The following is a 13,188-nucleotide window of genomic DNA, read 5'->3' as shown; positions in this document are numbered from 1 at the left end:
AAGGAACTGAATTAACATCTAACATTCCGTTTATGCATTACTGAGAAAGTGCAGGAGAGAATCTCTGCCCTGGCAGCACAGCTGTATCTGTGGGGTTGTCATAGTTACAACCTGATCTGGTCTTCAGATAGAAGCCTTATCTGAATGGTGTCTGTGAAATGCCATCCCCTCGTGGTGCAGACCTGATGGGAGATCTGCTACAAACACAGAGTGTAAATCAAAACCACAATTTGTACCTCACAGCACAAATCACATCAGGAACCTGCAAACAACTGATCAGCAACATTCACTCAGCAAACCTGCAGCACTCAGGCTGTGAGGAAGAGGAGTTCATTTCCACAAAGCCAATTCATGCAACAACTCAAATCCCTCTTGCAAATGTCCTCTACCACAGCACTGAAGGAAAAAAGGTGAATATAATCCCCACAGTCTGTGTGCTAATATCCCTGCACAACACACACCAGCACTGTCTGACAGGTTTCTGGGATTCTTCTGTCGAGCTGCCAGTGCCCATCTGTTGACTCATCTCTCTACACAGAGACATAAAGGCACAAAAGACACCACCTTATTGTTTTTGTAGAACATGCACAGCTGGGAGCTGTGTAATAGGATCCTGGCTCCACAGCTAAGGCTTCTTAGCACAAGACTGTTAGAAATTAAGTATCATTAATAGGAATTAAAAGAGAAGCATTTATGGGTGGCATTTCCTCTTTCATCATTATTATTAGCGACTCTTGTTGTATACTTATTTTACATAAAATTCATTTAATAATGTTTCCCTAAAGATTTGATCACATACAAAACTAGATATTTAAGTTTAATTGTGCCTTTTCTAAATTTTTATCATTGGAGGGTTGTTTTTCTAGTCCAGTTTCCTCATCCCAAAAAGCACAGATGACATTCAGTGACTTAGCAGCCCTTGTCCCATTTCCAGAGGGATTTAAGTGATTTCCAAAATGCACAGTAGATATTTCTGAAAATAAATATGTTATCTTGTGCTTTTAATCTGCTGTCTTTCATGAAAGCTTCTAGGTGAGAAAAAGGGCAGTGAAAAACACAGGAGATGTTGTAGAGGGTGTCTGCTATCAGATCACCTGGTTGGGATGTAAAGCACTGATGAGTTTCTCCGTAGCTAACGATGAGAAATTACTAGATCAGCAGCCCTTGTTCTTGTGGAAGATTTCATTTTTCCTCACATTTAGTGGCAGAAAACCATCTTGGCTGATCAGGGAGCTCCTGGTGGTGCTCAAGAGGATCTTTGGAAGCAAGGTGGGGCTTTGAAGTAAGATTCCAGAGTTGTACTTTGTGCATGCAGGGAGAGGACAGGAAAGGCCAAAGACCATGAGAGCTAAAAGTGGCCAGGGTGGAGTCAAACCTGGTTTTCTGAGGTGTGTGCACAGCAGAAGGAGCTCTAAAGAAAACACTGGAACTTGCTGAACACTGTCACCTGACTGACAGAGATTAAGATAAAGCACAGGCATGGAATGCTTATTTTTTGTTTGCCTCAGTCTTCAGTGCTAGTGATAGAAGTTGGGCTGCCCAGCCTTCTGAGTCAGAGGACACAAGGGTGGCAGCAGTGACCTTCCATTTGCTGACACTGAATTACCAAGGGCATGAGGGAAGACCCAGACAACTACCGACCTGCTAGTCTAACCTCATTTCTGGAATGAGACGTTTCCATGCATCATTATCCTTCTTTCAATTTAAATAAAACCAGCAGATGAGGTCCAAATAATAGAATGTTTCTCCAATGTTTATGTTTTTCACAGTCATTTGCTGAATTCTCCCTGTATTTACATACAAGTTGGAGATTCTCCATAATATTTAAGAAACTGACATAACTCTCAGGTTGATGAGATAGCAGAAGGTGGTTCTAAAAAAATGCACTGAGAAAGTGACAGTCAAATCATCTGTTATGTTTGCACTGGCAGCAAAGTGTGACACAAAGCTTGCAGGGGAAGAGCAGCAGCACTGCACAGGTCTGCAAAGGTGTCCTGCCTACCCCACAGGGAATCAGGCACAAGGATATTTCAGGGTCTGGCACATTTTAGGGCTCATTTGAAGAAGGTCTGGCTCCTCACCACACTACAGAACACAAGAAGCAAGCCCTGGGGAGTCAGCAGCACAGGCTGATAGCCAACAACTGCCTGCCTTTAAGAGCTCTCTACCCCCAGAATGCAGAAAGCTGTGACAAATTGTGTCAGCAGCAGGCAGTGGGGACACTGCAGCAGCAGAGTTGCTGAGGCAGAAGGGGGGTCTCTCAAACTCTGTTTGGATGCCACATACAATTTCCTGTCATCCACAACCATCTGTGGTGTGAGAGACTTCTTGAAGAGCTGTGGGGTTCCCTTAGGAGGCACCATGAGAAGGTGATGCCTCCTTTGGTTTAGGGGATAAAAAGCCGTGGCTCTCTGCTGCTCTCATATCCCTTTGCTAGAGGAAAACACAGGAAGCTCTGCATGTTTTGCTATGCCTATTTCTCCTGAAGTGTGTGCATATTTTTGCAGCTGCTCTTGGCTTTCATCTCATTACACTTGTATATGAAATTATGTTAATGCTCAGGGCTTTATCCAACACAATAAGCAGCAGGACTGAACAGTTTCCTTGCTCACCGTTCCACGCACTCCTTTACTACAGCAAAATTGCCATCACCAATCACCTTCCCCACTTTATACTTCTCAAGAATGGTAGATGACCCTGAGAACTTGTTTCCATTCAAGCCTGTAAAAAAAAAAAGGGAAGTCAATAATGCAAGCTGAAGAGAAGTGTCAGCAGGATGCAATATATCCCCAATGGGCTTCATAGACACAAAACAATCACAAATGCAAAACAAAACTTAAAAGTAAGCTGTTTTCTTCCTTGCAATTCCCTTGGTTTTATCTCAAATCTAAAAAAGAACAAGATGAACCCAGAGTTATTTGACCTTTGAATACACAAATACATCTTGCTATGTTTTTGTAAAGGCACACTCTAAAAGTTATGAATGCAGTTAGAAGTTCTTCACCTAAAATTTTTCCAACATCAAATTACTTTTTTGACTTATTTTTTTGCAAACTGAAAGCAAAAATGGAAGTAAGATTCATCTACATTGCATATAAAAGACCCAAGGAGTTTTATCTGCTGAATTCCTTCAAGTTCTTATAAGTGCTGCTAAAACATCCAAAGAGCAAGCAATTTTGATAGATGCTTATATCAGTGTTTTCAAAATAAAAAAAAATTACTCCAACATGAAATTTTAAAATATTTCAAATTAATTGGCATTGCTTCAAAGAGATGAGGACTGAAAGGTTAAGTTTAGCTAAGGTCAGTGGAAAGGCCACTGGTTCTACCTGAAGCACAACCAGATCTTTTAAGAAGGGTTCCTCTTTCAATCCAGCCACAAACACATTTCTGGTGATAGTGCAGGTCATGCTCAAAATCAGTCAAATTCCTAACACTGACTATTGAAGAACAAGGTCCAGTAATAAGATAGTGCTGGACAAAAAAATCCAACCAACCAACAAAATTTATTTCCCAGCTTTACTGCCTTGATGAATAAAATGTGCTAACAATTTTTCCAAGGTAAAAGAACATGGTAACAAACACCTCAGAACAGAAAATGGTTTGGAATCATCAGAAGCCATCTGAAAGTGCTAAGCCAAGTGTCACCTACAGGAAAATTTTTGCAAGGATTGTCAGCAATTGTTGCTGTCCTACCTTCAGGACTCTGGCTACGGAGTGATTCAGGTACACCATTCACATTGGAAGAAGATCCACCGTGGGGGGAGATCTGCTGAAGGACACAAGAACTTCTTATTTCTGATGGTAATCACAAAAAAGAGCCACACAAAAAGCAGCAAATTGGAAAAAAATCCCTAAAAACACCTATATAGAGTCAGTTTACATTTCCACTCCCATCTTATTTTTATTCTTGCTTTCTCACAGTTCATCGTCATCCTAATACATCATTGTCACTTGCACCAATTTAGGATTCAGTCCAGATACTCCTATTTAGATAAGCAGTTGAACAGATTTCAGTAAACAGCAAAGAAAATTCTTTCCAGCTGTACCTACTACTTTTTGGCCTAGGTGGCCAGGGACATCTATGATAATCAGATTTATTTATCAATCTATCAGGTTATATTTTAGGTTCTTACAGATGTGAAGATTTATGGCATCTACAAGCATTTCAAGTTAGATGTCTGTACATCTAGACATAGATGCAGTTTTAGTAACTGTGACACTGTAAAAAACAAATATCTAAATGATTTTGAAGCCTGACAGCTGAAGAAAACTGAATTTCCTGCACTAAGAACTTAATTTTTTATACTCAATCTTTCTGCTCAATGATTCTGCTCAAAGTCATCCTGTCATACTGCCCAGGGATATATACAACAGTAAGTTTTTATTTTGAGAAGGGGTGGAGGCATAGGAATGAAAGCCATAAAGAGTAAAATATGCTGGATATGTTCTGTGCACCACTTTTATAAGATCTCCTATTACAGTTATGTATAGAGATGCTCCATGAAATTGAAATACATTTTAGATAATTTCCCCTCCTCTATGTAACATTTCTTGCTGTTCTGTGAAGTTCCAGATCTTGTTTTCTCCATGAGCTATTATGGCAGTTTTCACCACTCACCACAGAAAGGATTAAAATGCTTCTCTGCCTTAAGCTCAGTGTCTGTTGAAATGGCTTTGCATGACACCAGGAATGCAAATGCAGCATTTTCCATTTTAGCTGACATTGTCTGGTCTCACTGCTGAATATTTTAAATCATTAACACTATTGTCAGGGAAAGAACCCAACTGACAGATAGGGATATTGTCTAAAGGCTCATGAAATGCTAATGAATGCTTAAGTTTCTAGTGGCAGCTGAGCTGCCAAATCAGCTAAAGGTACAGTAACTAGAAGCTGTACAACTTCATTTTGCAGAGCCCCCGAAACAATGAAGTTTACCAGCATTTGGCACAGAAACAGCATCAAACAGCAAGCAGGCAACTACTGCTCTGCTCCTTGCTAATAACTTAAACCCAGGCTATGCTAATGCTGCTGTCTTCCTGAGTTATCTATCTGTTTAACAAGGATTAGGAACAAGGACGTTTGGGTTAAATGGCATTTGTACAAAATCATGAGTCAGTCCCTTAACCAGTCAGTCACATTTTCTTCAAGCACGAAGCAGAGATAACAGAACAGACCATGGCAAAGTGTTAGTCACCAGCCTAAAATATTAGTAATCTATTTTGGGTTTTCAGTGAGTGACAACGCATGGGAACATCTAGCCCACATTTCCAACTTCCTTCAGGCTTGTAACCAGGGCAGAGCATGACTGGGGACATTCCTTCTTACCACAAAAAGGAGGAAAACACTAACAGGAAAGAAAGCTAAAATGAATATAAAATTGGGAAAAAAATAATGCTGGTATTGTGGCTGAGGTGTTGGATCAGAATCTGACATGGCAGGTTTCACCCTAGCTCTGCCACAGCTACACATCTGGTGGGATTTTATTTATGTCATCAGAGTGTGAGGCAGCATCCACAGATACAAACCCATATTCTTTTGCAGTGGAAGGGTACCTTAGCTCACAAACCTTTGCACTCAAGATTAGACTGCCCATGACACAAATGTTTGTGGAAACATTTAGGGTTTTTTCACTTTGAAAGAAATACCTAACTTCTTGGCAGCTACATGGGAAGGTGATGAATCTAACTAGAGTATGAGCACTTCAGTGAAAATGTGAATTAACCATTTGCAGAAGTACTCTCTGAAATCTGGGAACACTTTGAAAATGTCATTGTAATTCATCCTGAAACACTGTAATAAGAAGGGACTAAAAGATATTCTCAACATAAATAAAATTTTGTTTATATAATCAATATTTCATAGAAATGTTGTTAAAATTTATTATTATTATAATTTTTAATAGCAATATAATGTGTAAGACAGAAAATTAGTATTTTTTAAGCACTACTTAAATACAAATTGTAAATTCACCAAAAGCATCAGCTAAAGAATCCTTCTATGAACTGTGATGGCACTTGTGTCACTAGGCTGGAGAATCACATGTGAATATTCTTTGCATACAACTACACACAAAGCACATGTGTACAAAACTGAAGAGATTAAAAACCTTGATGAAGATAGGCACTAATCCTTCAAATCACTTAAGCACATGTTTAACTTTAAGTACATTAATGTCCTCATTGAAGCAAAAGGAACTACTCATTAGCTGAAAGTTAAGCAAGTACTTAAGTTATTTGTTGGATCAGGTTCTAATGCCCTTTCACTTTGGTCTTTTGGCCAATCAGTTGAAAACATAATTTTAAACACAAAGTTATTTAGCAAAATTATAAGTCTAAGGCCTAAAGTGTAAAGCTTCTTTATTTGTGCGATTTTATTTTCTTTTAAAAAAGATTACAAGACCTTGTGGTCCTTCATTTCAACAGGGGACAATAAAGCAATCCAAGTAAGCATAAGGAAGCTATGACACCACTTTTCAAAGTCACGCCAGCTTCCAAATTTAATCTAGTCTCTGGATGATTTTTATGGTACAAAGTGTGCAGAGTAACAGAGGTACTGGAAGAGCTAAGAGTCAAATCACCCCTAACAGCATTGCATAGAAATGCACACTTGGAACGAAGAAAAATGTTAAACCTTTCCATTGCCTATAGAACAGCAAAAGAATTCCTCTTGGTCAGCTGTCCCATGCCTCTAAATGCACCATTACACCATCATTATTAACCCATGCACTGGATTTTACCTCCATGGAAATTAAATAGAAAAATAAGAAACTCAGAACATTTGACCAAAAAAGAACACTGTGCAGAGTAGACACTTACCTCATGCCAATACTTGTTAGCTTTTATATCTAAATCTTCACCTTGAAACAAAGCCTCTGCTAAGTGAAATGCTTACTTATAGACTAATATTAGGACATTAAAAATAAACAGCCTGAATAAGAATATATAGGGTGTTGGGCATGTGGTGTCCACACTTGTCACTTACTAAAATAAAGGTTTTTATTTGGGTTTGTGGGGAAATTCTGTAGTGTTTTCTATTATTAATACATAACATAAATTCCTTACTGCAATATAACCTCAGAGTCCACTTTTTAAAACACTTCTGCAAGGCTGGGGTGCTGCACAAAGCAAACTGGTTAATGTATGCTCTGAGCAGCTAATAGCACAAGAGCCCTCTGGTTGGAAGAGCTAAAAAGGACAGAAAGGAAAGGACCTTTCCTTTAAAGATAAACTATTCACAAGGAGTATTTCCTGTGAGGAATTTTCTGTGCCTGAACATAACACTCCTAACAAAGTGTTGTGAAGCAGAAGGAACCCTTGGGGACTGAAAAAATTTCTCTTTAAAGGAACAGTGGCATTCAGAGAATATAAGACTCAGTGTCTGAGACTGAGAAAAAATTGCTGCTGCAATCAGTATTTTTGCAAGTTGACTGCCTTGATGAAGAGCACTATCACTAAAGCTCTAAACTGATTGTCAAACTACCAAAAGCTTAGCCAGGTTGTAATCTACAGTAAAATATTTTATTTTGTTCTGGCTTTTCAAATAAAACAGTTTTTAAAGTGCAATTCAAGTGCAGCTGCTCTGATGCTCTGCTCTTTACAGGAAATAGAAACATCAACTCTGATATTTCCCTTTTTTCTGCTGCCTCAAGCTTATACAAAACCATTATTAAGTCCTGCTGTTTCATCCTCTACAAAAACAAACATATATGATTTGTGCACAATAAATCACTCAAAATATTGAACTTCCAAAGCCAGAACACTTTTAAATACACCTTATTCTGTCACTGGCATGGTATTTAAATCTATATTTCATTCAGCTGTAGTCATGGCACCTTCTTTATACAAGTGCAGGAAGCCAGACTGCTTGTCTGTGCAGCAATGCAGTCATTGCAACAAGGAACTATTAAATAATAGGGAAAAGCAATAATCACCAAATCATAAAATTGCTCCCTGCTTTCCCTGTTTTTCTCATCAGAGTAATCAAAAAAAGTCCAATTGTACAAAAAAAAGTGTAAAATAATGGTTTCTTTAAAGAATCTGGTTTTGCATAAAACTATGCCTCCCTGTTACTGGTTTTGTACTTCCCCAAAAGAGTCATTACCACTAGAACAAAACCAAGCCACAAGTGTGACTTGTTTCCTTCTGATCCTTTTGACTTGATCCTTTTGGAATTTTCCCTTGGATCCACCAGATAACTTTCCCTATCTTTAGTCTCAGCAGCACAGCTGGGACACTCCTACTAAACAGATGCATCCCAATGGAATAAAACAAGAGGTACTCATTACCTCAGTAACACATCAGGTCTGTGATGCTTCATTTGGTTTTGCTGTTTTCTTTGGTCATATGGGGGTGAATCATTTGACACAAAACCCCACTAGTATCCAGCACCAATTAAATTCCCAATTGAAAAAGTACAGAAGCCTACTTGAGTGATAGTGAATGGGAAAGAGGACATGTCCACTTTGGTGAGAATTGCTTGTTGCTATCAGAATAATCTCTGCATTAATGGAGCTTTAATCGGCTAAAAGCAGACAGGGCGGCAGTGGAAAAAACCAAGGCAAATTATCTTGTTTCTAAACTTGTAATTTCATTAAAGAAAGAAAAAAGAGCATTTGTCAAATAAAGTGCAGACCAGCTGAGAGGCTCAAGCCCAGTGGTTCTGGTGTCCTCTACTGTAAGCTCCATGGCAGAGCTTTCCAGACAGATTCTAAGACACACAGTTCTAATTTTCCATGTCAGAACTATTACTGCTCTTGAAAATTATTGAACCAAACAGCTACAGATATAATTAAAATTAATAAAAAAAATCAAACAACTAAACAAGTAAATTAAACAAATCAAAATCCTTTGTCAGAATTATCACAGCAGTCTGGCAGAAACCAGTGCCATACTACTTGCAAAACAAGACTTGATAACAATTAGCATGTCAAAACCCAAATCTGAGCACTATTCCAATCACGTCCTTCAGCCAGTCTCTTAACAGGGAAAACAGTTTTCCCCAGAATTATGCAGCCTCTTCACAAATGCTGTGTTCACCAATAGGAGCTATTACTTGATCAGAACAATCAGTGCAAGCCATCCAGACTGCAGTTGATGATTCCATAAGGAAATTCTCCTTGAAAGGGCAGCTGCACAAATGCAGCAATGAGATGCTCCACTGTGCTCCAGACTGTTCCTTTTATTTCACTGAGCAAAAGGCACAGAGCAGCCTCCAAGAACTGCAAATGCAGCCAGTTTTGAAGCTGGAGAGGAAGAGAAATCTCTGGGTGCAGCACAGAAAAATCTGCCAGACATCAGGCTGCTCCCAAAGGAAGCCCTCAAATGCTTTCAGGCAGGAGCCTGGATTGAGGGGTGAAATTGTGTGCCAGGGAGAAATAAGTCTGCTTCTGATGAAACAGGCAATGCTGTAAGACTACAAGGTATTGAAAAGACAATGCTGCATTTATATATGCTGAAGGAATACAAATTGTGGGGAGGATTTCTGCAGTCCACAAAACAATGGAAAATTTGGAGGACAAAGTGGCATATTAAAGCCAAGATCACACTCTGCCTTTCCTAAGCTGACTGTTCAACCCAGACAAAACACAAAAATCTTACTTCAGATTTATTCTCATGTGGGCAAAAATCATACTAGCAAGGCTACCTTTCAAAATAATAGCCTTTTTTGTTTTTCCCCATCCTTCAGTACCACTGTCATACAGTCAATGAATAATGAAATTTAGGGTGTTTGATGGTGCCTGCACTTACCTTGAGTCCACGAAAGCTGCCTGGGCTTGTTGGTGAAGAACTGGAGGACTTTGTAGATTTTGGGGTGGACAACTGACTGCTTGGGGTTCCATTAACTGGCCAAAGCAATAAAAGTGAACAAATGGAAGAAAAGAGGAATAAAAATCAAGTTATCAGTGAAGTCTGCAAACAAAGACCAAAACAGACTCCTCAGCATTTAGGAATAAATTACATATTTTCATGTCACACAACTGCCCCCCAAAATTCATGTGGTTGGATATGGGATCAAGAAGACACACAAATATTGCATTGTCATTCCAGAAATTAAAAAGGCCCATTCTGTCCCTTGCCAGGGCAAGAGTTTTGGGCAAACAAACAAACAAACAAAAAAAAGCAAAGAAAAAAAAGCCACAGCCTTTAAAAATCGCATCATAAATTCTATCACACAATAAAATTTATAGAAAGAAAATGTTTCTAAGGACATTTGACCCTCCTCTTCTTCATTTTGGATCCATGCCTTACTTTCTAGGTAGAATGTTTCACAGAACATGAGTTTGTTTTTCCTTAAGAAAAACAAACAAGAAGCATTAACTGTTTGGATGACAGAGAACTTTAGCAGCAGTTCAGAAAATATTGATTTAGCGGAAAAAAATCTCAAGAACAGAAAAGCCAGTAGGTTATTTTTGAGCTTCCAGTAAGTACAAGTGTCTGTGAAACACACAATACCCTCCCTCTTGACTTAAAAGAGTTCATTCATTTTAAGTCCTGTTTTTAGACAGGCCTCATACAACATCTGTTATCTCTCTGGTGTATTGCATATAACTTAGGTCAGTCCTTGTACTTTTCTGAAAAGAACAAACTGATGAATTTCATTATGCAGAGAGAACAGCATGCTGTCCATCAAGCACAAATATGATGCAATGTTATGTTATGAGACATCATTTCCTTTCTAGCTGAATCTCATTTTTTGTGGGAGAGCAAAATACTAGGCAGAAATTTAAGCACTAAAAATGCTTAATAGCTGATTTATGGTGATGAAATATTTTTTCAGATAGAATAAACAACCCTGGTAAACAGAAACTGAGCTTCAAATGAAATAACAGGTACACCTGTACAATTCCTTTACATATTCAGGTCTGCCATGGGTTATGCATCACTTCTTAATATTCTAAGTTAGAATATTTTCATCTTGATTTTAATGTTTACCTGTAAGAACAATAGGTAAGGTTTTAAGTGTTTTTTGTTTATTTTTTAAGAAGCTGGAAGTATTTCAGAGTATACAACCCTCCTGTAGACTTCATCACTTTGTTTTGGATAATCTTCTTGAAACCTGGCATATCACTGCATCCTTGTTTTATAAGGAGTTTGCCAGTATGACGATGGCAAGGGCTAGTGAATGCTATCTTACTGTTTGCTGCGTCTTGCACGACCAAAAACGAGATACTTCAGTAGAAGAGTTTGCTCCCAAATGACAAACTATTACCACAGGAGGAAAAAGTGATAGCATCAGTCAGCTGGTCATTCACATCACTTGTGTTTCTTGGGCTTTATTTCTCTCTCTTTTTTATTTTTATTGCAGTATCTTTGTTGCTATTACTGTCATTGCTTTGATTATTAAACCACTCATATCTCAACCCATGCATTTTCTCACTTTTACCCTTCCAATTCACATCCTTCATCCTGCTGCAGCAGAGGTGAGAAAAAGTGAAAAACCTCAGTTGCTGGCTGAGGTTAAACCATGACACTGCTATTTCAAAGAGCAAAAAAGCAGCAATCTGTACTGGCACAATCCTGTCTGCTGTTAAGGATTTGCTGGTTATTCTCTGTGTATGTCAAACTTACATGTTTAATCTATTTTCTAAGCATAAATTCTTTTGAGATTTCTTTCCACATGCATACCAGTCTAAATATACAGGAAAAAAACCCAAACCCTTTTCTGACATTCTTAAGTAGTACAAGTTAGGCTACATGTTTGGCACATTGGAATGTTTAAAAACAAAAAATTTATGAATAGCATCTAAATTGTTAACTTCTAGTATGATCCAAAGACTCAATTTATTTGCTAATCAATTTGTATGTCACTTGTTTCACAGATACTTTGAATTTGAACTGAAGGTTCAAAGAGATTCCTCAGTTTTTTTTAGAACTCAGGCTGAAATACAGGAAAACAAAGACAAATAGGAAATTGCAGATAACATTAAAACCTATGATGTGGTTTTGCACTGCTTTTTTCAGTAATTCTCATACCTGTCTTTTTTTGCTGGCTTAATTTTTCTATTATAATAAGCTTTAGAAAAAACATACAAATGCATTGCTCCTCAGAATGTTCCTCTACTTGTAGTCAAGTTATACTTTAAAAAATTTAACTTTGAACCATTAGCAGATATCCAACAACCAAAAAGCATTATTTCACTCAAATGATCTACTTCAACAAAAAAAACCCAAAAAACCCCAAACCCATTATGCCTCTGTTTCATCAAATGCAAAATGTGTGTTTCAAGCTTGAAAATATTCACAAATACAGCAAGAAAAATACAGGCAAATGGAGAGGGAGGAGACACACTAGTGATACACAGCCATAATAGTAATGGCTCACCTGGGGATTTTGCTGAAGAATGAGCACTGGAGTGGCCACCCCTCTTTACTGTACTCATATATTTGACACAAAGGAAAAAGACATTAAGGAAAGAAGTTATTAAACAGCTCTGAACATGCATGGAAGGAAGAAGGGTAAATAAAAGATAAGTAAAGACTACATGAAAAAAAAAAGAAAAGAAAGGCCAGTAAATAGAAGGATAAATACCAGACAACTTGCATACATTTTTCAAATTGACCAAACCAATGGGAGTCTAAGTAGAAATGAGTATGGAAATGACAACACTGATATCTAAATACTTTGCATAAAACTCACTGCTGATAGATATTCTACATGATCTCATTGGAGGCAACAGAATTGCATGAAATGTAGATCAGTTGTAAAACTTGCCCTTCATGATACATTTTTCTGAAATCTTTTGAAGCTTTTCAGTTAAATATTCAACCTTTATAAACAGATTATAAATATTTCACTTTGAAAGAACCTGAAGATAAAATTACTTTAACCAGCATCAATTAAGTGAAACAAATGTAGAAATGAGAATATGGAACATGTCACAGTTTTGAATACACACACAGAAGTTTACATTAATAGTTACATTCACAAAAGAGCATCATATGTTTACATATTCAATGGTTTGATATCAGAACTACTTCTCCATGTCTCAGAGGAAGAAATGTATTTTGAAATTCAATGCAGAGGTTAAAAAAATGTAAAACCCCAAGCTTCTCCCTTTATTTCAGCCAAACTGGTGGTAAAATCACAGTGTGAACACCTTTCTTTGAAGTTACAGGAAGCACAAGAAGAAAAATTCTCTGTTAATGGGCAATCACATTAGAGTACATCTCCTAAAATTACTTGAA

At 37.8% G+C, this 13,188-nt stretch overlaps 1 protein-coding gene across 9 annotated transcripts in view; it reads right to left on the bottom strand.

Moving 5' to 3' along the window:
• Window positions 1–13,188, bottom strand: part of DCLK2 (doublecortin like kinase 2) — a 77,111-nt gene that overhangs the window by 18,071 nt on the left and 45,852 nt on the right. For 5 of the 9 annotated variants that reach the window (XM_085058226.1, XM_085058231.1, XM_085058232.1 and 2 more), the window contains exons 5-8: window positions 12,326–12,373; window positions 9,751–9,845; window positions 3,697–3,772; window positions 2,613–2,721 (exon numbers count right to left, since the gene is read on the bottom strand). In XM_085058226.1, coding sequence (XP_084914352.1) covers window positions 2,613–2,721; window positions 3,697–3,772; window positions 9,751–9,845; window positions 12,326–12,373 — 328 coding nt within the window. The remainder of the gene's footprint in view (window positions 1–2,612; window positions 2,722–3,696; window positions 3,773–9,750; window positions 9,846–12,325; window positions 12,374–13,188) is intronic. The other 4 variants (XM_085058229.1, XM_085058234.1, XM_085058227.1 and 1 more) reach the window with 3 other exon arrangements.

This window comes from Lichenostomus cassidix, chromosome 4 (genome assembly GCF_008360975.1).
Source record: "Lichenostomus cassidix isolate B80296 chromosome 4, HeHo_3.0, whole genome shotgun sequence".
Classification (NCBI taxonomy): domain Eukaryota; kingdom Metazoa; phylum Chordata; class Aves; order Passeriformes; family Meliphagidae; genus Lichenostomus; species Lichenostomus cassidix.
This window is presented reverse-complemented; position numbering and strand designations above follow the sequence as displayed.